This window comes from Rhinopithecus roxellana, chromosome 13 (genome assembly GCF_007565055.1).
Source record: "Rhinopithecus roxellana isolate Shanxi Qingling chromosome 13, ASM756505v1, whole genome shotgun sequence".
NCBI lineage: Eukaryota > Metazoa > Chordata > Mammalia > Primates > Cercopithecidae > Rhinopithecus > Rhinopithecus roxellana.
The window spans coordinates 132,009,450-132,037,256 of record NC_044561.1 but is presented as its reverse complement, the minus strand read 5'-3'; the positions used below and the strand labels follow the sequence as shown (position 1 = coordinate 132,037,256).

At 46.2% G+C, this 27,807-nt stretch overlaps 1 protein-coding gene across 8 annotated transcripts in view; it reads left to right on the top strand.

Moving 5' to 3' along the window:
- ADARB1 (adenosine deaminase RNA specific B1) overlaps positions 1-27,807 on the top strand; it is a 139,563-nt gene that overhangs the window by 75,837 nt on the left and 35,919 nt on the right. For 7 of the 8 annotated variants that reach the window (XM_030915062.1, XM_030915061.1, XM_030915058.1 and 4 more), the window contains 2 exons: positions 22,088-22,162; positions 26,127-27,061. In XM_030915062.1, the coding sequence (XP_030770922.1) occupies positions 22,135-22,162; positions 26,127-27,061 (963 nt within the window). In that variant the 5' untranslated portion in view covers positions 22,088-22,134. Of the gene's footprint in view, positions 1-22,087; positions 22,163-22,329; positions 22,366-26,126; positions 27,062-27,807 lie in introns of all 8 variants that reach the window. The other variant, XM_030915057.1, reaches the window with a different exon arrangement.

The window sequence follows — 27,807 nt, the reverse complement described above, 5'->3', positions numbered from 1 at the left end:
TGCCTGTGAGTGCTTCTTCTGCTTGCCTCCTCCCCATAATCGGACTCCTCCCAAGACAGCCTAATCTTCAGGGCATTTGGATGCAGCTGCCTTTTGTTCCAGAGACACAGGCCATCTCAGGGGAAGCATCTCCCTGGGGCCTGAACAGCATTTTTCTGGACAAGAAGGGGCTGAAGGCTGTGGGTTCTGCTGTGCCAGCCCTAAATGCTGGCTCCCGAGCGGCAGAGGCACCAAGTGCTGTATGATGTGTGTGTGTGATGCGTGTGCACGTACGTGTGTGTGACGTGTGTCCCTGCTCGCCCCAGGCTGGTTATGGTGCTGTGCTAGTCACAGGCTGGCAGTGCTGATCAAACCAGGCACAGCAGAAAATGGGAAGCTGTTGGTGTTGGCCCCTCTCTTGGCTGTGCGTCATTCACCTGGGCCATGAGCCGTGCCCCTGCTCTGCAGTAGTGAACAAGGCAGGTCAGTGTTGGTGGGAGACAAAGTTAAGAGAGGAGAAAGAGCGCTCTCTGGGGGCAGGGGGATCCGTTTGTGAGTGGCCTGCAGTTTCCTGTCCCAGGGATTTCACTGGTGACATCCTGACCACTCAGCTGCACTTTCTGTGGAGCTGTTTTCATCAGCTGGCGTCTGCTGAGCCCCTGCATTGCGTTGTGTGGTAGCCTGTTACTTTTTGCAGTTTTATTTTCTACACTGTACTCTCTCTTTATTGATAGATTTTTTGTATTAGGATTTCCATTTAAACAGGACTTTGGTGTGTTTGCTGTGGGAGATTCATGCTATCATTCTCTCCCCTCTGCTCGTGGTGTTTTGTCCGTGACTGCACTAAAGGGTTAACTGTCACATGTCATCCTCTGGGTGGTGTGCTCTGAAGTCATTATGGTGTTTGGGCCCCTTCAGCCTAGTTCTGCCTAACTGCAGCGTGATGAATGGGCCCGAGGCAGAGGAGGAGGCTCCCTGGTCGGCAGGGGCTGCTGTTGTCGCAGCTGCCAGCACACTTAATTGAGTCGCTGTGCTGCTGCCCCGAGTGACTGAGGGACAGAATGAGGCTGGGGCTGGCTTGCGCTGGCATTGGCGTGTCTGCATGGCATCGTCCACCACTGGGCCTTTGCACATGGGGACCTTTTTCAGCGTCATGGGGCGTCGGTATAAAAGGAGGCGCAAGAAGCGCTCTGAGAGGAAAGGTAATTCATTTAGTTTTTATTCTTCAATGTGAAGCATTAGTCTTTAATGCAGTACAGAAGTGTTTTCTGGGATAGATGACTTTGTGAATTAATCTTGCTGATGCCAGTTACTTTCTATTTTCCCTTTTTAAGTGCCTTTTTTGTTGTTGGCATTTTATAGAATTTTAGATAGGGGCACTTAAAAAGGAAGATTCAAAAACATGTCTGTAAACATGAATAGAAATCATTTAGCTTCAGAGTCTGGAGTATGTCTTTGGAAAGATATTTATAAAACCCTAAAGTTTGTAGCTTTGAGCCATAGAAAAGGTTTTTCTCCCAGAGATAGATGCTTATATGAGATTTCCTTTGCCGCACTCTTCATTAATGACTTTTCTACATTAAAACTGTTCTTCATGCTGCAGAAAGCAAGGCTGTAGCAACCATTGTGAAAATATTTCCCCTTTAAAAGAACGGAGAACAAATTCCTTACATTCTGCACTCCAGGTTAATACCAGTTTTTAATTCAACTTAATGTTTTAAGTTGTTAAAATCTAGATTATTTTTTCTCAAAACCAGATTCAAAAGTTGTCCATGACTATACACATCACAAGCTACTGGTTTTTGGACGTGAACTGCTGCTTTAAAAGCTGTTGGTTTTTTTTCTCTTTGTATAATATGAAATAATTAATAGAAAATGCCTTAGTGAAAAGATGTATCTAGCCTGGAGAACAGCTGAAGACAGGTGTGATCAGTGCCTCTGCCTCTGTGTCTTCTGGGCACCCCCTTAGCGTCCCCTTCCTGACAGGACTGGAGCACAGCATTTCACCACCACAGGGCCTTCGGGACATTCTGTGGCAGGAGATGCCTCTCTCTTCAGGAAATAAAATTAACCTCAGTTTTTTGGTGTGGCTTCCTAAAAAGAAGAGGAACAGATGCATCTCAAAGTCAGCAGTCGTGTAACAGTGCCTTGCTAATATAAAAAGGACGACAGCACCTAATGGAAGTCTGTGTCTGGAGTGGGTAACCCCTGACCCTGGGCCCTCTGGGCACCGTGCTGCCAGCTGCTTGTGTCCAGGGCTGGGGATACCACACCCTCGATGCTTTCCCGGACTGACGGGCGGTCTCAGTACAACCAATCTGTGCGGCCCCCTCTGCCCTCACCTCAAGAAGTCACAGCATTGGCCTGTTTTTGTTTCCTCAGTTAAGCTTTAGAAATTGAGATGTCACTAAGATAGGGAACGGGGGTAAAACAAATGCACAGGCAAAAACTAAAGGACATTTTTACCAAATACCCTCAATTTAGCATTACCACCACTTTTCCCATGGACACTCATCACTAATCATTTAAGTTGGGAAAAATATTGAGAAGGACAAGAATAAGTCTGTCGTCATTCTTTTGGAATTTACTGTGATTCAAGCTTAAAATGTCTTTTTCATGCGTTCCATAATCTCATTCTGCAGTGGGAGAACCACTCTCAAGTATGTTACATTTTCAGACCAAGGTTATAAGAAATTGAAAGGGTTATAAGATGTGACAATGAAGCCCACATATTAAATGACTTGTATTCCTCGGTCATTCCTATGAGTAAGTTCATTGTGAGTGTTATTAAACAGTATCACATTGTGTGTTAGTTCTTGCTGTTGATATTTTATAATATGCATTATCTTTGAAACTAATAAAAATACCTTTGAAAATTACGGATATTATTAAGATTGGCCGTCACATTTATACCAAACTGGCAAAGTTTTATAAGATGTAAAATACAGTCTTTTATACTGTATATTTTTAAGGTATGGTAAATCATGTGTATTACATGTTTTTTGTTTTGTTTTGTTTTGTTTTTTTCTAAGACTGGTATAATGTACACCTTTTAAAATGTAATTCTTTGGTGAAAACAATGTAGTAGCAAGTTACTGGTCTTAGTTGGCTTCAGCGGCAATATAATTTCAGTGATTTTTTTCATCACTCCTGAATTATCCATGCAGTTACTCCCTTCCACAGGGCAAATAATTGACTGTTGACTGTGTGTGAGCCTCAGATGGATTAGCTTAATCATCAGGAAAATAGGACTAAAGAATAATGTGCCATTTAAATAGCAGCCAGAGCCCCCATCAAGCAGACACTGCCACCCTGGCAGATGCTGCCAGCACGAGACCTGGGAGAGGTCTGGGAGTCACAGGGCAGGATTCTGGGGAGCAGTTAGTGCCCATATATGAGGCGCTTCCTGCACCCAGCCAGTGCCCAGTGACTGCTGCTATAGCCTCATTCACTCACAGCACTGCTGCTAAGTTGATGACCAGTGGGAGGGGAGAGAGGTGGGAACACAGAGACAGTCCTTCACTCCCCACCCGCCTGCTGTCTGAATAGCATCCTATATTTCCAGATGTATTTCTTACTGAGTGTTTTGTTTGTCTCCCATGTGATAACATCCTTATCTGTGCTTAGTCATGTGTGCACATGTGAAGACCACTGTCCTCTTGCAGCAGTTCTGAACTGTGTTTTAGTCTGAAGCTGGGCTCCCCCATGTTTCTAGAATAGAGGTGAACAGGGTGTGGGGACCTCTGTGGAGATGGAGGTCCCAACCTAGAGAGGCCTGCTCTCCCTGAGTACTTCTGGAGGAGAAGCCCTGGGACTCCTGACCTTCACCCTTCACAGAGTGAGGAGAGCCGACTGGCCATGGGGAGGAAGCAGGCAGCTGTCATGCCAGCCTCCTTCTCTGGTGGCAGCCATAACTCTTACCTTGCAAAGAGAGCAATTCTTTGTGAGATGCAGAGCATGGTAGCACCTGGAGGTATAGGATGGGATGGCATTTATCCACCCATCCATATACCAGTCCATCCATCATCCATCTACTCACTTTAGTCCATCCATCTATCCATCAACCTATCATCCATCTATTCACTCATTTACCCATCTACCCACCCATCCATCATCCATCTGCTCACTCATCCATCCACCCATCTACCCACCCATCCAACATCCATCTGTCCATCTAGTCATCCATCTATCTGAGCATCTACCCATCACCCATCTATTCATCAGTCCACCCACCCACCCATCATCACCCATCATTACCCATCATCCATCATCCATTCATCCATCCATCCACCCACCCTGCCATCATCACCCATCATCCATCCAGCCATCCATCCACCCACCCACCCTCATCACCCATTACCCATTATCAATCATCCATCCATCCACCCACCCACCCACCCATCATCCATCCATCCATCCACCCACCCACCCATCATCACCCATTAACCATTATCAATCATCCATCCATCCACCCACCCACCCACCCACCCATCATCACCCATTAACCATTATCAGTCATCCATCCATCCACCCACCCACCCACCCATCATCACCTGTCACCCATCATCACCCATCACCCATCATCCATTATCCATTCACCCATCCATCCATCCATCCACCCACCCACCCACCCATCATCCATCCATCCATCCACCCACCCACCCACCCATCATTACCTGTCACCCATCATCACCCATCACCCATCATCCATCATCCATTCATCCATCCATCCACCCACCCTGCCATCATCACCCATCATCCATCCAGCCATCCATCCATCCACCCACCCACCCACCCTCATCACCCATTACCCATTATCAATCATCCGTCCATCCACCCACCCACCCACCCATCATCCATCCATCCATCCACCCACCCACCCATCATCACCCATTAACCATTATCAATCATCCATCCATCCACCCACCCACCCACCCATCATCACCCATTAACCATTATCAATCATCCATCCATCCACCCACCCACCCACCCATCATCACCTGTCACCCATCATCACCCATCACCCATCATCCATTATCCATTCACCCATCCATCCATCCATCCACCCACCCACCCACCCATCATCCATCCATCCATCCACCCACCCACCCACCCATCATCACCCATTAACCATTATCAATCATCCATCCATCCATCCACCCACCCACCCACCCATCATTACCTGTCACCCATCATCACCCATCACCCATCATCCATCATCCATTCATCCATCCATCCACCCACCCTGCCATCATCACCCATCATCCATCCAGCCATCCATCCATCCACCCACCCACCCACCCTCATCACCCATTACCCATTATCAATCATCCATCCATCCACCCACCCACCCACCCATCATCCATCCATCCATCCACCCACCCACCCATCATCACCCATTAACCATTATCAATCATCCATCCATCCACCCACCCACCCACCCATCATCACCCATTAACCATTATCAATCATCCATCCATCCACCCACCCACCCACCCATCATCACCTGTCACCCATCATCACCCATCATCCATTATCCATTCACCCATCCATCCATCCATCCACCCACCCACCCACCCACCCATCATCCATCCATCCATCCATCCACCCACCCACCCACCCATCATCACCCATTAACCATTATCAATCATCCATCCATCCACCCACCCACCCACCCATCATTACCTGTCACCCATCATCACCCATCACCCATCATCCATTATCCATTCACCCATCCATCCATCCACCCACCCACCCATCATCACCCATTACCCATCATCCATCATCCATCCACTCACCCATCCACCCATCATCACCCATCATCCGTCATCCATCATCCACCCACCATCACCCATCATCCATCCATCCATCCACCCACCTACCCATCATCATCCATTACCCATCATCCATCATCCACCCACCCACCCACCCATCATCACCCATCACCCATCATCCATCCATCCATCCATCCGTCTATGCATCCACCTGTCATCACCCATTACCCATCATCCATCATCCACCCACCCACCCACCCATCATCCCCCATCATCCATCATCCATTCATCCATCTATCCATCTGCCCACCTACCCATCATCATCCATCATCCATCGTCCATCATCCATCCACCCACCCACCCATCATCACTCATTACCCATCATGCATCACCCACACACCCACCCATCATCACCCATCATCCATCATCCATCATCCAGTCATCCATCCATTCATCCATCCATCCATCTGCCCACCCACCCATCATCACCCATCATCCATCACCCATCATCCATCCATCCATCCACCCACCCACCCATCATCACCCATCATATGTCATCCATTCACCCACCCACCCACCCATCATCACCCATCATCCATCATCCATCCATTCACCCACCCACCTGTCATCACCCATCACCCATTCATCCGTCCATGCATCCAGCCACCCACCCATCATCAGCCATCATCTATCATCCATTCATCCATCTACCCACCCATCATTACCCATCATCTATCATCTATCCATCTATCCATCCATCCACCCATCCACCCACCCATAATCACCCATCATCTGTCATCCATCCATCTACCCACCCATCATCATCCATCACCCATTATCTGTCATCCATCCATCTACCCATCCACCCATAATCACCCATCATCTATCAACCATCCATCCACCCATCCGTCATCACCCATTACCCATCATCCATCCATCCAGCCATCACCCATCAGCCATCATCTGTCATCCACTCATCCATCCACCCTTCCACCCACTCCTCCATCAATCCATTGTTCTGTTCATCCAACAAGTACCCATTACACCCTTCTGCATGCTGGCACCAGGGGTTTGGACATGCTTAGGGGGTAACGGGATGGCAGTAGCAGGGGGCAGCCACAGCGTTCAGGCTTGAGGTTTGTTCTGGAATGGGCCACCTGAAATCCCACTAGGTGCATGAAGAGGGTGGATTTACGTGATTTGTCACTGCTGCACTATATGTGTAGTAGTGGGAAGGGATATTCCCCAGTATCTGGTGAGAATGGAAGACACCATTCTCTAGCAGTGTCTGCCAGGAGAGGGGCCCCAATAAGGAAGGTTGAACCCCCAGTGGACAGCAGCATTATGGATAGAGGGCCCAGATCTCCTAGAACCTGTTGTAATGGCTATGTGTGTACCTTTCACTGCATTTGTGCTGATGGACCTCGCAGCACAAGAGAGACTCTGCTGCCTGGGCAGGAGCTCCTCTCATCTACAGGGTGCAGTTTAAGCACAGGCACATACACTCTAGGTTAACAGTTGAAATTCTGAAGCAAGTGTATAGAAGTAGATTTGTGAAATTGCACTTGAAATACTATGGAAATTGGATCCAAAGCAAATCGTAACAGTGCCAATTCTTAGTGTAATTATGTGTTAATATGGAAAATAAAGTTTACATTGTTGTCTTTTTTTCCCTTTGATTCCAGAAAATTAGCTACAATTTTCAAATAAGCAGGAACTTACTTAGGTTGTGTCAAGTAGAGCAAAGTGGACAGTCTTTCAAATGCATTGCTGCTGCTTGTGCACTGTGAAGGACAGAGCACCTTCACGAAGTCAGGGCCCTCTGAAGTTTGTGCTCTCACGCGCTGGCTCTGAGCTGTGATTTTGTTGCTGAGTGTCTGCCTCAGCAGTTCATGTAGCTTTCTAAAGCTTGCCGTTGGTTAGGCATGCTGGACTGAGGCGGGAAACGAGTGTGTGGATCAGTGTGGCTCTGTATGTGTGAATGCGTATGGACATACGTGCATAGGGTTGGGGGAACGGGGGACAGGGACAAGAAGGGCCAGGGCCTGTGACCACATCAGAAGCAAGGGTGATGCTCTGTGGCACAGCTGGCCCTCAAAGTCACTCAGTGACCTAGGCTTCTTTCATCCTGGAAGAAGCTCTGTTCTCTAACAGAAGGTTCTGGAGTCACTTTGGCAGTTGCTTCTAGTCCAGCAATAGATAGGTGAGAAAGAATACAGGGAAGCACGCAGGAAGCTGTGTGAGTTGGCCTAGATGCAGTGGCGCCCGCCACAAATTGCACAGAACCCCACGGGAAGTGAGCCTGGGTCCTTGCCCATCACCTCTTTCCAGCTGGTGTCCAGACCTCGGGGTGATCCCTGAGTGTTGCTTCATTGGTCTGGCTATGGCTTGTCATGGGCCGGCAGCCTGGGAGCCACGCAGCGGCAGCAGAACCGCAATAAAATACACTTATTCAGGAGAGGAGGTGGCTTGCCAGCTTCCTGCACCCTGCACAGCAGGGAGTGTCCTCATTCTGCAGACCCTGATTCTTCTCGGTGGGGGGGAAGGTCGGGGTGGGGGGAACTCCTTTGTCCGTCGTTCTCTCAGCCACTGGCTTCATCCTTTGGGGGTTCTTTCTGATCATTGCCTTCAGAGCCCCATCTGAAGAGGGTGTCAGTGTAGAACACAGTGAGTCAGAATGTGGAAGCAAATGGAACCATCTGGAAATTTTGCTCTAGGCCTTATAAAACACATAATTTGTTAGGTGTGAAATATATAGTAGTGTAGTAGTGATAATAGGATGGAATAAATGCTTTAGATTTGCAAAATTATGTCAGAGAGTTTAGGGATCTTTGGTCTTGTACCAGTGACATCATTTTGTGGCTCTTGGGGATTTGGGGAGGGACCTCCCTGAAGCCACTGTGCAGCAGCCTCGTGCTCAGGGCTCAAAGGTCCCATATGTATTTCCCCCACTTCCTTCACCAAAGCTGAGCTGTCCTACCTTCCTCACATCCCCACACCCAGCGAGTGTCCCTCTGCTTAGCAGCTATTTATTCTGCCTGTATTTGGGCCAATTGCACAGGCTGTCTGAGACCTGACAGTATGCTAGAATGTACAGGGCCTACAATATTTTGTGTAATATCATGGAAAAGCATGCAGTTCTTTCGGTTGATGGTGGTTACAGATAAGACTGCAGAGACAGCTCGTGGTGGGTTGGAGTGTGGCTCAGTCTCCCTTGGGTCTGCTCCCCTTCCAGACTGCATGTGGAATTCTGTATAGAGTAAAGCATATTTGTGTATGTAGGAGGAAGGCTTAGAATAAAATTTAACTTTTTTTCTTATGGAAGCAGTACATGTTCATTGTAAGAATTAGGAAACATAGATACAAAATAAACTTTATGAAAAACTTTATGAAAAAGGTGATCATCTGCATTAGTCTGTTTTTGCACTGCTAATAAAGACTGAGTAATTTATAAAGGTAAGAGGTTTAATTGATTCACAGTTCCACATGGCTGCAGAGGCCTCACAATCATGATGGAAGATGAAGGAGGGACAAAGGGACGTCTTACATGGCAGCCAGCAAAGAGAGAAATGAGAACCAAGCGAAAGGGGGAAACTCCTTTTATAAACGTCAGATCTCATGGGCCTTTCTCACTACCACGAGAACAGTATGGGGGAAATTGCACCTGTGACTCAATTATCTCCCACTGGGTCCCTCCCGCACATGTGGGAACCGTGAGAGCTACAATTCAAGATGAGATTTGGGTGGGGACACAGCCAAACCATATTATCATCCTTGAAGCTAAATCTTTGAATGGGAGCAAAGCCATAATAATTTTCTTCCAATTCCTAGTACCAGAATTAGATTTAGAAGTGTTTAAGGCTTTGTATTTTTGTGTTATTATGACCAGGAGCTCAGTAATGCCTAACTTCTGCCTTGAAGGATGATGTGAGCGTACAAGAGGGGTGGCCGCATCCCTCCAGCTTCATTCCTGGTGTCCAACGGGAGGCAAATAGGCCCCTTTGCACCTCTTAACCACCGTAGTCCTCTCCCATTGCCAGCCCCTTCTGACTTTTGGGGTTGTTTTACCCTCTGGACAGCAGTGTGAACAAGGTATGTCAGGCCAAGGGGGCTGCTCCCTGTGGGAGGCCTGGCCGTGTTGGCTTCCAGGAGGCCAGATGGGTGCTGCTCACCATAGAAAGTGACCCTTTTCCCTGGTCCTGAGCCAACCTGTCACTTCCATGCTGTATCACTTTGACAACTATCTTTGCTTTCTACAGAATGAAAGGAAACTTTCAAAAGTCAACGTATTAAAGCCTGTTTGCATTTATTCTTTTATGAATTTTGCTCACATTTTGTCTACCGCTTTTTAAATTGGTTGTCTTTATATTATCGATCATAGTAGGCTGCTGGAAGGTTGACCACAGAAACCTGGTTCTAACTTTCAGGGAGGTCACCATGTCTGCCTCCATTCAGGCCCAGCAGGAAGGGGGTGTCTTCTGTCAAGGCACATGCTCCAGGTCCCTTAGGTGGAAGGAAAACACATGGTCTTTATCCAGTGGACTTAGGGTGCAGGTAACTGGACAAATTAACCTTCATCATTTTCACAGATCCCTGTAGAGCTGGACCGAAGGAGGTGGGAGATCCCTGCCGGGAGCCGCTGCAGTGGGAGGGCTTATAGACGTTCGCATAGCCTCTTTCTATTTGGTTGTTTAACTCCCATTAAAAGGAGTGGCTTTCAGCCTTCTCCTTGCTTACTGTCTTGCAACGTATGTGTGTTCACATGTTCCATGCACATTTGTAACTCTCACCATGCTCTCTGATTCAGCTTTGTTCCCTTAGAGTTGCCCCATCAGTGCTTTGCCAATGATGATTGTGTTTTTTAAAATACCAGTTGCTTACTTCTGTTTAGTTATCTCAGTGCTAAATATTGTTAATCAATTAAATATAAGCAGCATGTTCTAGATTTTATATCTTCCTGGATATAAATCTTCCTGGATGTGACTTCCACTCATAACATTATGGATTTTTATTGTAAACAAGGTAGAATTTTATTTGCCACCTAATCATTTCATCATGGTGAGTGTCCTCCTTACAGAGCGTATACTGAATTTGGGTTTTACTCCTGTTTTGTTCATTTCCACAATTTGAACTCTGTGTTATTATCCCATTTTCTGTTAGGGTCATTGTGTTGTTAAGTAATCAACTTGCACAGAAGGTGTGCACTTAGAAGGTTAACAGAAAACAAGTTAAAACATGACTGAAAATGTATTTCTGTAAGAATTACTGTAGTTCTCCTGAGAGTATAAATAGCCAGGGTTTTAAAGATCTGCTTTATAGGATTTATACTGCAAATAACTTGGCAGGATTAATTGGCCTGCATTTGCTTGCTATAGTCAGTACCATCTAGTGTTTTAGTCAATATCAGTTTTTGTAGTGTGGGTGAAGCTGGTGATGGCAGCTGCAGCCTGTCTGGAGTTGCTGCTGCCATGTGCCAGCTGCAGCAGGGGAGGCTGGGGCTCTGTGCTCCATGGAGCTGGTGGGAGCCGGGAACAGGTGGAAGCCCCACCCCCCTGCAAGTTGGAGGAGCAGGAGCCCCGCCATCCTGGGCACAGCTGCAGCCACCCATTAGCAGCTGTGGACCCAGGCATCCCTGCACTCACCAGGGCCCAGGAAGCCCCCCTGCCCCGACAGGCTCAGAAGTGCCTGATCCCACTGCCTGGTCTCTCCCTGCTCCCAGCACCTGCTCCAATTTCAGAGCAAAGTTGTGGCCGAGCTGGGGCACTATCACAACCTGGCTGGGTGTGTGTTCACTCAGGGCAGTGCTGACATGCCAGCACCCTGCTGCCTCGGCCCCCTCCAGACTTTGGGCACTGAGGAGCATGAGAGGGAGGCCAATGTGGGACTGAGGGCAGCACAGCGCAGGCCTTGCAGGTGCCCCTCAGCAGGAACAGCCTGGGTGCCATGCGCACTGTGGACGGCAGGATAATGGTGGCAGGAGGCAGACAAACTCCTGGGAAGAAAGGGGAGGGTCCCTGGTGAAACTCCACCTTCAGCTTACAAAGGACTTGAGGCCTGGGGACCAGGCTGCCAGTTCCGCAGACCGGAGTGAGAACTTATGGTGCTTTTCCCGGGCCCACCCATGGCTGCCCATGGACCAGTCAGCACACACTTTCTCTCCTCTGAAGCCTATAAAAACCCCCGGACTCAGCCAGACTCGGGCAGAAGAAGGGACGACCTGCTTGTGGAGAAGAGCTACCCACTGCGGGTCTCTCTGAGCTGTTCTGTCACTCAATGAAGCACCTCTTTGCATTGCTCACCTTCCACTTGTCCATGCCCCTCTTTCTTCCTGGACACGGGAGAAGAACTTGAGACCTGCTGAATGGCAGGGCTGAAAGAGCTGTAACAGAAACAGGGCTGAAACACACCCTTTGCTTGCCATGTTGCAAGCAACGAGGAGAGGAGAGAAGAACTGCAGCCCTTCAGGGAGCCGAGACTAGGAGCTCCCTGAGCCAGGGTGGTGACGCCCTCGTTGGGGCCCTGCAGTTCCTGGTGTTTCCAGGCTTCTGGGCACCACCATGTTCCCGGTTTCAGCCATGGAAGCTATGTGTGGTATGCCTGGTTCAGCTGCAGCCTTGCAGGGAGCCAGTGCCCATGCCAGTGCCTGGAGCTGCCCAGCCTGCCACAGCCAGTGTGCCTGGCTGTACACAATGGCTGGACCCCATGTCCACTCACTCACACATCCCTTCCCGCTCCATGCCTGGCTCACCCTTGGCAGGCATGGGATCCAAGCCAGAAGTGTGAACTGAGCTCAGCCTGCCATGCTGTGTGGGCAGAATGAGCCCAGCAGGCCCAAGCAAAACTCGGGTAAAGGTGCCACCAGTGACAGAGGTTTCTGGCCAGAAAAATGATACCCTGAGGATCCCGTGACACTGGGCTCTGATTTACCAAAAAGAGCCATACCTGACTAGGGACGTGGGGAAGCAGGGGCATGCAGGTCTGTCCACGAAAGCCCCACTCCTTGCTTTAGGGACGGTAGCTGATGCCCATGAGTGCTCCTTTATGCAGATGCTGTGCTGGTGCTGAATCACCAGGGCTTGCCCCGCCTGTAGAACCACCACCAAGAAGGTGTGAGAGAGTCTCAGCTCACAGCACCAGACACTTCAGACCCAGGTTGGAGAGCTCGAGGGCCTGAAACAGGCTCCAGGAAGATGTGAGTCTCAACTCACAGCACCAGCGATTCAGACCCAGATGTGAGTCTTAACTCACAGCACCAGACACTTCAGACCCAGGTCGGAGAGCTCGAGGGCCTGAAACAGGCTCAGTCCCAGACTCTCGCCCAGTGCTCCCTTGCCCGCTCGTCCGGCTGTCGTTCTGCAGACCGCAGGCTGGTCAGAGGCTTCCCGTCCAGAGTGACCCAGCAAGGTGTTTCTGTTTCTTAGAAGAGGACAATCGTAGCTGCATGGGAAAACAGTTGTTACTGAGGATTGTACTAAGTAGATCCCTTTCACATCAATAGTAACCAATTTAAAGCCCTTTCATTTACAAATGTTTCTGCTTTAAGGACTTAGAGGTTAGTTCCTATGCAATCAAGTTTAGATGTGTTTTGGAGAAAGTGGATACAGCCCACGTGGTCCCAAAAGGCAACAGGGCACAGGTAATGTTCCCTGGCTGTGATTAGTTAGTTGAGGACACCACAATTGGAAGCATCCACGATCTTCCTCACAGGAAGCACCCGACTGAGAGCTGTGGACGCTGAGGATGAGGCTTAAGTCTGCCCTAGCAGAGCTCAGGGCCTGGTGGGAAAAGCAGGGTGGTCAGGCCATGGGGGGAGTGAGCAGAGAGGGGTAACCAACTCTGCACAAGAAGCCAGGAATCCCCCCGCTCAACCAGGAGCACTGACTCTGGGCCCTCAAGGCCCCCCACCGGGGGCGCTGACTCTGGGCCCTCAAGACCCCCCACCGGGGGCACTGACTCTGGGCCCTCAAGGCCTGTGGCGCCCACAGCTCCATCCACAGCAGCGAGGCTTGCGCAGTTTCACCACAATGGTAGCACACATGCAACCTTCTGGGCGCTGCTGGGGCCTATGGGAGTCAGGGGTGTGGACAATGTGCTCCCTGGGCCTGCTCAGGATGATGCTGAGTACCAGGCAGCAGTGAGTGGGGTGACTGAAGGGAAACTCGGGGGACATCTGGCCCTCTGTGTTCTGCCACACTTGTCCCCATGCTTGCTGTGTTTGGTTTGGGGCCGTTGGCCCTGCTCCTGTAGACTCAGAGTAGCTGTCTGTCCCACGTTTCCATAGCCAAGTTCGCTCACACAGTCAACTTGGGCTGTGTGCTTTTTTTGCTGATCCCTAAATTGGTGACAACTAGTGTACATTTGAACAGTTGCCACCAGTTGGTACCTTTTAATAAAAATTACAGATTAATAATAAATGGTAGAAGTTCATGCTTCTTCCTTCTGGTGAAGACCAACACATGGCCCTATTTTAAAGAGCAGAAAGCTGCAGAGCCACTGCCACATTGCAGGCACCATCTAGGATGTGTAGGCATCTCAGGGATGTTTTGGCACTCAGAGGATTGTATGGTTTATTTTTAGGAAACAACTGTAGCAGCCAAGTGAAGACACTGGACAGGGGAGGACAGCTGTTGCATGTGTCCACGGGGCCTGAAGTAGGCCACGAAAGCCCCAAGTGTGCCCCTGTGTTGGCACAAGTACAGGGGCTGCCAAGGAAAAGCTGGGGGTGGAGGAACTCAGTGCACAGTGTTCCTGTGGGGCAGGCATGGCGCCCAGGGTGGAGGGGTAGAGAAGACTGAGCCTGCCCCAGCCATGTGGGCTTCACAGCCTGCTGGGAGAGGCGGGCCACAAACAGGGAGACAAATTGTGGATTGCACTGTGTGGAGGGAGAGGGAGGGGGAGCACTGGGGTGGGTTGGTGTTGTGTGAGCTGGGACTTGAGCAGTAGGAGGTGGGGTCTGATGAAGCCTTGCACGAGGACATGGCAAGGAGGGAACAGGGAAGCACCCCAGGAAGTTGGAGAGGCTCTGGTGGGCATGGCAAAGGGCTGACGATGTTCCCAGTGGCCGTGACACATGGGCATGTGTTAGAGCACGTTTTTTATTTATAAAGACATAGCCCTGGTTGCTGCGAGGAGAGGGGCCCTCAGGGTCAAGAGAAGGCAGAGAGGCTCCTGCATAAGCTGAATGGTAACAGCAGGGCAGAGGCGGACGGGCTGATGTGTTTAGCCCAACTTTGGGAGAAGAGCTGCTGACATGGGGTGTGGCGTAAGAGGGGAGAGAGAACCAGGTAGTCTCCAGGTGTCTGGCCTGAGCGCCTGCTGCGTGCAGTGCAGGGACAGATGGGTGCAGCGAGGCAACAAGATTTACTCGTGTGCATTGGTATATCTGCTGCCCGGGGTGGCTAGGTGAACAAGGAGCTGGCATTTGTCAAAGCTGAAAACACCTTACTTGAGGCCCCTTGGAGCACCCAGGCCTCACCAGGCCCACCCCCGCCCAGCCGCCCTTGACCTGCCTTGCTAGGCCAGTCTACTACTGTCTGTGCTATTGGCATGTGCTTCTCCCATGATGCATCCCTTTTAATGAGGGAAGAACTAGAGCCACAGTTTGATGAAGTTGCTGACTGGGCAACTGAGGTGTTAGTGCCCTGTGCAAGGTGCCCTGACTGACACCTCTACATGTTACTTTCTGTCATTTGTCGTTGATAGAATTTACTCTTCTGTTTCAGTAGATTCCTATTCTCATCAATATTTCCCACTTAATATGATGAATATTGTACATTATTATACTTGTTTTAATTATCTCCTTTTGCATTGCGCTAGAAAAAAATGCGTTTGCTGAAAATTAGGCACAAATCTTGCTTGCTCTGTGTACAAGATCTGTATCTTGCTCAATGTGTACAAAATCTCTATGAAGATTCACTTAGCAGCAGATTGCAGGGAGGGTTTCCTAGAAGGTAAAATATTTCACTGAAAATATTATCAATTGAATATTTTGGAACACTTTAGTGATATTGTTTGGTTTAGATAATACTGAAAGCAAAATATAAATTATGAGGTGAAGTGTATCCCTAAACATGCAGGATTCGCTTGTTGAGTTTCAGATTGTTTTCGTTCAAATGATGTAAGAGGTTTATACTTCAATTGCTTTTGTTAAATGAGCAAATCATCATTCTTTTTTTTTGCTACAAAGTGAATCTAGCTTTGGAATGCTGCTTGATGTATAGTAAAGAATCAACACGAATAATCTCCACTTCAGTAACGTTTCTCTTTTTTTTAGTTTGCAGTTCAAAGCTATTGAATATGGAACCCATAGCAGTCATAAAGAATATGTAAAAGTTTTCTCAAAGCTATCCATTGTGAGGGGAAAATGGATTTAATCCAGTAATATATGTTAGTAATTTTAATCCCATTCACCAGTTGTCTTAAACAGTTTTTAATCTGTAAACTTTTAGTGGACTCCTCCTAAAGATGGCATTTTTTACCAGCACAATGGAGACTATTCAAGTTCTGATGCATCTTTGGTGTAAATAAGTCATGTTTTTAATATTTTATTCCAGGGTATGGTTTTTCATTAAGGGAAGGGGAGAAAAAGGGTAGGTACGCTCATTGTCCAAAGTTGATAAGAACATTATATTTATATATATTGTTTATACTTGTGGTTGCAATGTAAGTATCTATAAAAAGGTATAAAGAATAGTGTAACGATCATTTACCTACCCCCAGTATAAAACATATAACATTGCCAATTTGATCATGTTAGCTGAAATCAAAAGCGAGCTCATGAAGAAATGGTCAGGACACGGTGAGGGAATGGCCTTGTTTGATCCAGCTTGATCTTCTTCCATGTGGGCACCCAGTGTCTGGTCCTGTTTATTAAAAATAAAAAGCACATTCATATGTCCCTGATTTAAGATGCCACCTTTACCAAATATTCTGTGTCTGATTCTGGACTTTTTTTTTTTCCATCACATTGACCCTCTTTGTCCGTGAGCCATGCTGTGTTGCTTTAGGCACTGAGGCTCTTTATTTCTAACAGGAAGGACTAAGCCACCTGCTCCTTTGGTTCAGAGTTTTCCTGAGTATTTGAGTCTGTTTATCCTTTTCATGTAAACATTAGAATCAGCTTGTCTAGTTCCATTAAAAAAAAAAGTTGGGTTTGTACCTGGAACCAAGTGAAACAGAAGTCTCAGGTCTTCTGCAGCCAAGTTCAGTGTTCTTCCACACTCACCACCTCCCAGCTCTGTTCTCCTTCTTACTGCATTAGGAGGCATTCTGAGGAATGAAGAGGTTCTGAATATTGCTATCAAATAAGGCTTTTTAAAATGGACCATTGTTGGAATTTTGTTCCATAGGGGATATTTGATAGGGCTTTAATTCTTACTTGTTTGTAGTTCAGGTCATAAGAGGTTCTTTTAAAAAGGAAAGAAAAAATAGCTCTGTGAAATGTGCTCAAGTGTTTGCATTTGCTATTTTGCTTTGTTTTATAACCTTTGGTACAAGAGTTGGCATTTGTCAAAGCTGAAAATGTTGGCTTCTGCTCTGCAAGAGATTTGTAGCTCCCATTCTTAATGTGGGCGGTACCTGCAGGTACTCACCTGCCACCACGCTCGGCATGACCGTTTTCTACTGTGAGACATTTTCCTTGTCCTTTTAAAAGAATTTTAATACGTAAGCGCAGGAAACAAGGTGAACTACATGAATTAGATGAACTACATGAGCTGGGCTCACTCCTGTGCCTCAGCACTTTTATTGTTGTTGTAAAGTTTGTTTTTCCTGATTCCAGGTATCTGAGAGAAGTCAGCCTTCTCAAGCAAACCAATTATTGATTAATTATATATAAGAATTAAATTAGCCTTTTGTGTGTCTTCTGCCTATTATTAATAAACTTTTTATTTTGAAGGCTGGGTGCAGTGACTCATGCCTGTAATCCCAGCACTTTGGAGGCCAAGGAGGGTGGATCACCTGAGGTCAGGGGTTCGAGACCAGCCTAGTCAACATGGTGAAACCCCGTCTCTACTAAAAATACAAAAATTAGCCGGGCATGGTGGCGTGTCCCTGTAATTCCAGCTACTCGGGAGGCTGGGGCAGGCAGCTTGAACCTGAGAGGTAGAGGTTGCAGTGAGCCGAGATAGTGCCACTGCACTCCAGCCTGGGCAACCCAGACTCTCAAAAAAAAAAAATAAATAATAAAAAAACTTTTTGTTTTGAAATAATATGGATTCACATGTAGTTGTAAGAAATAATACTTACATGAACATAAGCCTTCATTTCTCTGGGATAAATGCCCAGAAGTACAATTGCTGAGTCATGTGGTAGTTGCATGTTTTATTTTCAGGAAACTGCCAAACTACTTTCTGGAGTAGCTATCCCATTTCACATGTCTGCCAGCAGTGTACAAGAGATCCGTCTTCTCCACAGCCTCGTTTGGGGCTGTCACTGTTTTTAAAGCGACACTATGCTTAATAGCCCTTCTCGGAGGTGTGCAGCGGAGTTATCTCACTGTAGTTCTCAGTTGCATTTCCCTGGTGACTCATGATCCTGAGCATTTTTTCATGAGTTTATTTTCCATCTGTACATCCTCTTCATGTCTTTTACCCATTTTCTAATTGGACTGTTTGTTTATTTTACTGTTGAGCTTTGAGAATTTCTTATATATTCTGTTTGTTGGATATGTGTTTTTCAAATATTCTCTTCCAGTCTGTAGCTTGTTTTTTCATCTTTTTAACAGGGACGTTTGCAGAGAAAAAGTTTTCAACTTCCAGTTTGTCAGTTGTTTCTTTTGTGGATTGTGCTTTTGCTGTGAAGTCTAAAAACTCTTTGCCTAGCCCTAGATCCTGAGGATTTTCTCCTATGACTTTCTAAAAGTTTCATAGTTTTATGTTTTGCATGTAAGCCCATAATCTATTTTGAGTTAAGTTTTGACTAAGGTAGGAGACCTGAATTGAGGTTAATTTTTTTGGATCTCTAGTTGCCCCAATAAGGCCGTGCCTCCTTCATGGAATTGCTTTTGCAACCTTGTCCAAAATCAGTTCGACATATTTGTGTGGTCTGTTGGGGGTTCTCTGTGCTATCCTCTTGTGATCTGCTCGTCTGCCTCTTGCCAACACTGTACTGTCTTGATGACTGTAGCTTTGTAGTAAATGCCGAGATCAGCTAGACTGATTGCTCCCACTTTATTCTTTTTGATGGTGGCTACTTTAAAGTCTTTCTAAGAGAATTCTAACATCTGTGTCATCTCCCTGTTGGCATCTGTTGATTGTCTTTTTTCATTTAGTTTGATATCTTGTTTCTCGGTGTGACAAGTGATTTTTTATTGGAACCTGTTTATATGATACTATGAGACTCTAAATCTTACTCAAGCCTTCTGTTTTGGCTGACTTTCTCATACGCCATGGTGTCAGAGGAAGCAGGGATGCTGTCTCATTACTGCTGGATGGGGGATAAGTCCAAGTTCTCCACTGGGGCTCCCGGATACTTCCCCGTTGTGAGAGGGCCTCATCACTGCTCCATCTGGAGCCTGCACTGACAGCACAGGCTAGCGTTGTTTCCACCAGCTGGGAAGAGAGTCCAGGTTCCCCACACAGTCTTCCATGACTCTGCATTGTGGTGTGGGAAGGGAAGGGGTTGTTAGAGCCTGGTGGGAATGAAAATTGTGGCTTGTCACTCAGCCTTGTCAGACACCGCCCAACAAGGGGACTCTGGATTGTCCGTACAGCCTGGCACGGGGGTGGTGTGGTTGAGGTTTTCTCTGTGGTGTTTGCCTGGAATCAAGCAATTCTTGTCTAAAAAGTTTTCTGTCTTGCTGGGCTACCTCTTTCCTGGTCCTTTGGCCAGAGAGAGCCGCTTTTGTTACAGCTTTTTATGTGTTTTGTTTTTGCCAATGCCTGCTGATGTTTCTGGGTTCTAGTTTCTTCAGCTCTATGTTGAGAAAATGAAGCAAAAGTAAAATGCAGGGTCGCTTTTCAGGTCCTGAGGCCCTCCTGGCTTGTCAGCTTTCTCTGCATCTCTCAGTCTTTTTATGTGTGTTTTATGTATAATATCCAGGATTCTTAGTTGTATTTAATGAGAGGAAAAAGGAGAACTTCGCCTTCCCACTGAGGACATTCCCTTGCCTATTTAAAATGAGTTTCAGCCAATAAGAACAGAGCTATTTGGACAGGCTTATTTGTTGTTCCTCCAGTTTATAGTCTGGGCTTCTGAGAAGCGCCTTACCATCACTTTGCCTACATAACCTCAGTGCCTTCACACACGCCACCTGTTTTCCCATCTTCCTGATGTGCTCAGCCAGACCTCTCGTCTGAAGCTAGTTTAACGAGGATGTCCCCAGTTTTCTGGCCTGATCCCTCCAGCCAGGAGGCTCCTGGGAGCACCCACAGCCTACTGAGGGCATCTGCCCTGCCTGCAAGACAGGGGCCTTGCCCTCTGTGTCTACATCTCACCTCCCATTCTAGACCTTAACCCAATCACTTTTCATCAGTCCTTCCGTAATGAAAATATTAAAACATACACAAATACACAGTTGTATCAGGAACTCTGCATGCCCGTCAGCCACATCAGTAATTACCAACCAGGGCCCTTTGGCTGGTTTTGTCTACACCTCATCTATGTTTTTCTCACCCCACTGAGTTATTTTGAAGTAAATCCTAGATTTGGCCTTTTATTTGTAAATACTTCAGTATATGTCACTAAAAGAGAATTACCATTTCTACACCTAAAATAATGTATCATAATTCCTTAATATAATCAGCTATTCAGGCAATATTTACATTTAAGTTTCTCAGAATCTGATTTAGATTCTTGTGTCTAGCACAAGTGCTTTGCACGTAATTGATTCTCAGAAAATATATCTTGAAATAATTAATGACTATAAAATAATAATGCTTTTAAAACTATCTGGCAAACTTTCTTGAATAAAGAATTCTAAAGAGAAACTCATTTAACTTTTAGCAACACATTTGCCTGAAATATAGTGAGATTGAAAGTTATTAACAAATGATTTCATGAAAAACTATATATCTAAAATATATATTTTTAGATATTTGATATAGATATATAAGATATATGCATGTTTTAGTACATTTTAGTCACCATTTTCTAAGAGCAATGAGTTTGCCTTTTAGTGATTTGTAAGTTTTATTTGTATACAAAGTAATGTGATTATAAAATTTGCGAATCCTCTTTTTCCTCAATTGCAATTTGATGATATTCTTTATTATAGATCATGTATTAATACAGTCTAACAAAGTGTATCTAAAATATTTAAGAAGAGGAAATTCCTAAATTTGTTAACCAGAAATTGTGATACTTGTTCTTTGAGGATTTCCTGTGTTTTCTCCTGCCAACAAAATAGTACTTTTGTGTAGCTAAGAAATTAGATTGGGCCGGGCGCGGTGGCTCAAGCCTGTAATCCCAGCACTTTGGGAGGCCGAGACGGGCGGATCACGAGGTCAGGAGATCGAGACCATCCTGGCTAACATGGTGAAACCCCGTCTCTACTAAAAAAAATACACAAAAAACTAGCCGGGCGAGGTGGCGGGTGCCTGTAGTCCCAGCTACTCGGGAGGCTGAGGCAGGAGAATGGCGTAAACCCGGGAGGCGGAGCTTGCAGTGAGCTGAGATCCGGCCACTGCACTCCAGCCCGGGTGACAGAGCGAGACTCCGTCTCAAAAAAAAAAAAAAAAGAAATTAGATTGAATTTTAACAGTCATATGCACTTTAGTTTTGTCTGCATGAGGAGCTATTCAAGGCGAGAGAGAAGTAGCTAAGAGAGAAGCTGTGGGTGCTGGTTCTGCGGTGTGGCTTTAGTTTACAGCTGGAAGCCAAAAGTCTATCCAGAGTAAAGATAGATGGCAAGTATGTGAGCGCCCTTCTGAGGTCTGTCACCATCTGTCGTGACGTATTGTGTCCTTAGTCCATCCCACAGCAGATGTTTTTCCAGGGTGCAGATTGTCCCTAGTTCAGCACTCTTCACGGCACTCCATTGCCTGGAATCAAACCCACCCTCCTCAGAGTGGTGAGGTCCCTGTGCACTGGCTCTGAAGTTCCCTTGCTGGGACCTGGTCCCACCCTCATCATCCCTCCATGTGGGAGAATCCACGTGAGAAGTCCTTTGCTGGACTGGAATCCACGCGAGAAGTCCTTTGCTGGACTGGAATGTGCCAAGGAGGAGTATTTTGTACCAGATGGCAGATCTGACTTCTCTAACAAGACCTAGTTCTTATTTTATGATTTTTTTCCTTTAATTTGTAATAATGTTGTAATTATTTCCTTAGGGTAGACTTACTTCACATTACTCATATCATAGGCACACTAAATGCTATTTTCTTACTGTCTTTCAGACAGAAACAGTCTCCGCCAGTCAAGAAACCCTCAAAAGTATTTTGCCATGGATATAGAAGATGAAGAAAACATGAGTAAGATCTAGGCCTATCACGTAGTGTCAGATAGCTAATTTTATGTTAACATTTTGGTGTTTTTGCAAATATATGTCATGAGACCAATGTGGGGAATTGTGTTTTTCCCGTAACGTGTTCTACTGACAGTGGCATGTTTTTAATTTTTGGTGTGTTCTCTGCAACAGGTGTCAGAATTTGCTGTAGACGTTTTCCCTGCAGCGGTATGTCTAGGTTTTTCCTTCCTCGTTATCGTCATGGGGCATCGCTGTGCGCCCTGGAATGGGCTTCTGGGCACATCTCATGAAGCCCCACTGTTTCGTGTGGAGTCCTGTCACGGCACGCCTCTTAGAATAATGCTCTGAGTATTCATGCATGCAAATCGAAGATGAATGTCTGAGATTGATTTAAATACCCAGTCCTTTGCAATAATAGTACAGAAATCCCTGCATTTTGAAGGAAGGAGGTTCACACGTGTCTGTTGCTCTGAAGTTCGCAAAGGTGCTAATGAAAGCTGGGACTGGGGTGGGCCTCCTCCTTCTGTGCTGTTCTCTCTGGGGCGGGTGGGTGGAAAGCCGCTGGGGTACGTCAGTGTTTCCTCTCTGTGTTTTCTTCTGTAAAAAGCTCGTTGAAGGTACTTATCTCTTCTAGTTCATCTTCAGTCCCAGAAAACAGATTTAAATGCTTTCACAGAAGTTGGGAGAGTTTAGTAGAGAAATTACAACAAAGGCATCATTGCTCTAACTAATATAAATATCCATATTTACCTTCTTTCTTGTCTCAAGGAATAACATGCAGCTGTCAATGATGAGTGACATGTCACTGGGAGTGATTACTGAGCATTAGAACTTGGCTCAGCACTTTCCCTTTGACTTCACGCAAAACTGATGATCTGGGGTCTTGGAATCGCTCTTGTGTACCGTATAGAACCCAAACTGTGACCCAGTGAAACATTTCTGCGTGGTATTGCTGCCCCGTGGGTGTGCTATGGATGCTGTGAGGGGGCTGGGCCTCTGCTCTATGGACTGTACGCTAAGTGTTGGCTTTGGTTGAAGTTAGCCGTCTGGGGTGTGAGGGTGAGAACGCTTCCTGCAGCGCTACCCGGCAACCACGGGACCAGTGTGCCCACCTCCCTTCTGCTGATGTGTGCGCAGCCCATGGCTGCTGGTGATTGTTTTTTCAGGTTTTTTTCCTCATCCTTCCTGCTCTTGAGATCTTTTAAAAACCCAGCTTTATGTTTTTACTGGGCAATTCTACTCACTGTTTCCAATTTTGCCACAAGCTTTAAGAGAGGGGTTACGTCCATACTCCTCATTTGAGAAAATGTGACCTGTGCTTGGCCCGTGCAGTAGCCCACCAATGGAGCGTGTGCAGGGGTCCCCAGGGCCTCTGTGTCAGGACTGTGGCCTACAGCCTGCAGCTGCAGTCACCTCGCATAGACAGAGGCTTCATGATCGTGTAGGTTCTGGAACTATCCCCAAACTGATCCTGTGATAACTTGACATGATAAACAATCCTCCTGAATAATTTTTCTGTAAAGATAAGCTGATGTTCTAGTGCAACACAAAGCCCTATCATGATCAGTATGTACATTTATGAAATGTAGTAGCATGATACAGAGAGGGAAGGCATCTGTTTAAGAAAAGCTGTGAAAGTGGCATCTTTTTCTAGTTTTAGTGTTTTCCTTTATTATAGTAGCATTTTCAATGATAATGAGAGTAGTATTTTAGTGTGCTCCTGAAGTGAATAAGAGTTTAGAATGTATGTAATCTGTGTTACAGAAGTATGTTCTTCTCAAAATTATTTGTCAATCCAATAGTAATTATTTTTATTTCTGACAGGAAAGTATTTGGTTATTTCAGAGGTTATAAATATTTGGTTAAATGCCTGTCCAAATACATTTATAATGATTTGATTTTTGATATTGATAATTGTTTAGCAACAAAATCAAAATGTAAGCAGCAATCTAGTATGTCATGTTCTTGCTCAGTTTATTAATCTCTGACTTCCATCTTGGCTCTACTTTTTTTTAACCTTTTGTTCCCTTTGAGCACCGAAAGGAGTAACCTATCGAGCTTTTGCTGGAGGATGTTATAAATGAAAATTTAATGTCCATTCCATCAGCTTTGTCAACTGGGAGAAGTGGTGTGTGTGTGAGGATTATTTTGGAGAAATGATGTCTGTAGAGAAAGTTTTAAATTTCTTAGCCTCTGCCACAATGTGGCATCAGTTTTCCCACGGGTTGTGTCTAAACCAGGTTTATGCTCTGCTGTCTTGGCTGAATGATGCCAGCCCTGGAATTAGAGGTCTTTAACCTCAGAGATTGGCAGCCAAGGGCAAGGACTTGGTCCCTTTCAGCCTTCCCATGGATGAAGCTGAAGAACATTTTCACAACTTTTCAGTTTGCTTAACATAATGAGAATCTACCTTTACACATGTGGTAGAAACAGACCCTAAAGCCACCATATGGGGCACTTGTAAATTGGTTTACAATTTTAGCAATATTTTGGTTACTTAATATAGATTTTTGAAATCTGGTGGTAGATGTCTTTAACTTTCATTCACATTACAACCTTGCAGGGCACTGTAGCCCTCACCCCTGGGCTCTGTGTGACAGCTGCCTAGCCATGATGGAAAGGAATTATTTCTTCTTCTATGTTTTAAAAAGCTCAATGAACACTTTTTACTCTAATTTTAAAATAAAAAATTAGGGCCAAGCACGCTGGCTCATGCCTGTAATCCCAACACTTTGGGAGGCCAAGGCGGGTGGATCACCTGAGGTTAGGAGTTCAAGACCAGCCTGGCCAACATGATGAAACCCCATCTCTACTAAAAATACAAAAATCAGCCGGGCATGGCGGTGCACACTTGTAGTCCCAGCTACTCAGGAGGCTGAGGCAGGAGAATCACTTGAACCTGGGAGGTGGAGGTTGCAGTGAGCTGAGATCACGCCACTGCACTCCAGCCTCGCCAATAGACTGAGTCTGTCTCAAAAATAAACAAACAAATAAATAAATAAAATTTTAAAATTATGTTTATTTTGCCATGTAATTTTAGAATTCTAAAATGATCTGTATTAATTTGAAATCTAAAATACCTTTAAAAGTTAGGATAAACAAATTTTTCTGGAAATTCATCAAATAATTGTTTTAAAAAAGACAAAATCACCAGAAAGTGTATTTATGAAGTTAGGAAGTTGTAGCCTGCCTACAGCTTCAGTTTTGTGTCTTGTTCTTACACACTTTCTATCATGGAGTGGTATTAAGGATTCAGACTTAATCAGCCCCCATATATAATGTTCTCATTTTAAAATAGATACTAGAAATAAAACCATACCCTCCAAACACAACAACTAAAAAGCCATAATACTTTACACAATTACATAAGCAGCTTTTAAAGATTGGTTCATAAACTAAATCAAATAATTGCATTTATTGATTGAATATTTTAAATCTGAAAAACTAATTATCTGTGGATGCAAGTTTTTAAAATAGTTTTCTGAGAGACACTGCAATTTAAATCCCATAGATAGCATGAGGGTAAACAATAGTGAAAGGAAAATGCTAAAATAAATATACATTTATCCATATATTGATATTAAATTGTCATTTCATTATAAAGACCTTATTAATATGTAAGGTCTTTCTGGATTAATGTATCCCACATTTTGATAAGGTTGAAAAAGTCCAGATACTTCAGAATATTCTCAGAAAAAAAAATTACTTAAAGATTTTAAAGCAAAAGCAGTTGGTGACACTGAATAGAAATGGTATTAGTCACTGAGCAAAGTGTCAAATTACTTGTTTAGTTGAGGCTGATAGTTCTTTAACTAAATGTCTAACTCTTCATGTATACATCAAGGAATAAAATTTATAAGCACACATCACTTAACCAGTTACAAAGAGAGCTAAAGGAATCTATAAATTTTGCATTTACAAGATCCTGCAACGAAGGCATTGTAAGTTACTCTTTCTGGGCACCACAGGTTCCAGCAGCACTGATGTGAAGGAAAACCGCAATCTGGACAACGTGTCCCCCAAGGATGGCAGCACACCTGGGCCTTGCGAGGGCTCTCAGCTCTCCAATGGGGGTGGTGGTGGCCCCGGCAGAAAGCGGTCCCTGGAGGAGGGCAGCAATGGCCACTCCAAGTACCGCCTGAAGAAAAGGAGGAAAACACCAGGGCCCGTCCTACCCAAGAACGCCCTGATGCAGCTGAATGAGATCAAGCCTGGTTTGCAGTACACGCTCCTGTCCCAGACTGGGCCCGTGCATGCGCCTTTGTTTGTCATGTCTGTGGAGGTGAATGGCCAGGTTTTTGAGGGCTCTGGTCCCACAAAGAAAAAGGCCAAACTCCATGCTGCTGAGAAGGCCTTGAGATCTTTCGTTCAGTTTCCTAATGCCTCTGAGGCCCACCTGGCCATGGGGAGGACCCTCTCTGTCAACACGGACTTCACATCTGACCAGGCTGACTTCCCTGACACGCTCTTCAATGGTTTTGAAACTCCTGACAAGGCGGAGCCTCCCTTTTACGTGGGTTCCAACGGGGATGACTCCTTCAGTTCCAGCGGAGACCTCAGCTTGTCGGCCTCCCCAGTGCCTGCCAGCCTAGCCCAGCCTCCTCTCCCTGTCTTACCACCATTCCCACCCCCGAGTGGGAAGAATCCCGTGATGATCTTGAACGAACTGCGCCCAGGACTCAAGTATGACTTCCTCTCTGAGAGTGGGGAGAGTCATGCCAAGAGCTTCGTCATGTCTGTGGTCGTGGATGGTCAGTTCTTTGAAGGCTCGGGGAGAAACAAGAAGCTTGCCAAGGCCCGGGCTGCACAGTCTGCCCTGGCCACCATTTTTAACTTGCACTTGGATCAGACGCCATCTCGCCAGCCTATTCCCAGTGAGGGTCTTCAGCTGCATTTACCGCAGGTGAGGAACGGTGCTGCTGCTTTAAAACACAGGGTCATTGCTCTTGGTAATGCTTCTAGACAACATTTTAGTTTCAGGATTACTATTGACTTTCCCCCTTGACATCACTCTGTCCCCATCAGGAGGAGTTACTGGTAAGTCTGGCTGCTGGGGCAGCCTTTCCTTGATTTCCATGGCCATGTGGCCACTGAGAAGCCGTCTGCATCCTAGTGCATGCTGGGTCTGTCGCAGTGCAAGGCAGGGACACCTGAGGCCCCGTCCACCAGGGCAGCGTTTACAACACTATCCATAACTCCCTTCCCATTAGGCAACCCACCCCGCCCCAACCGATGACCCTCATCCCACAGCAAGCCTTTAGTAGGAGAGAGGGAAGAAGAGCCCAGTCTTTGAAACCTTGCCCCCAGTTCAGCACCATTTTCCTTCAAAGGTCTCATCCAGGAATCTCACATTCAAGATAAGTAACACCAGCCCGTCAGCAGCTGAAAACCCAAGTCTGAATCAGGATGGCAGCCTCTGGGCTCCCACATGACTGGCTGGTGGCTGTTCGCTGTCCCTCAGCCAAGGAGCCACTCGAAGCAGAGAATGAGGCAGCACAGCAGTGAGCACCTATCAGAGGGCAGGGAGAGAGGGGCCTCCAACAACTGTTCTAGGGCCTGCCAGTTGCCTGGGAGTCTCTACTTTGAATTTCCTACATAGGCTTTATGAGGACTTCCCCGCTTGCCCAGGCTGGAGGTGGGCAGCCATCT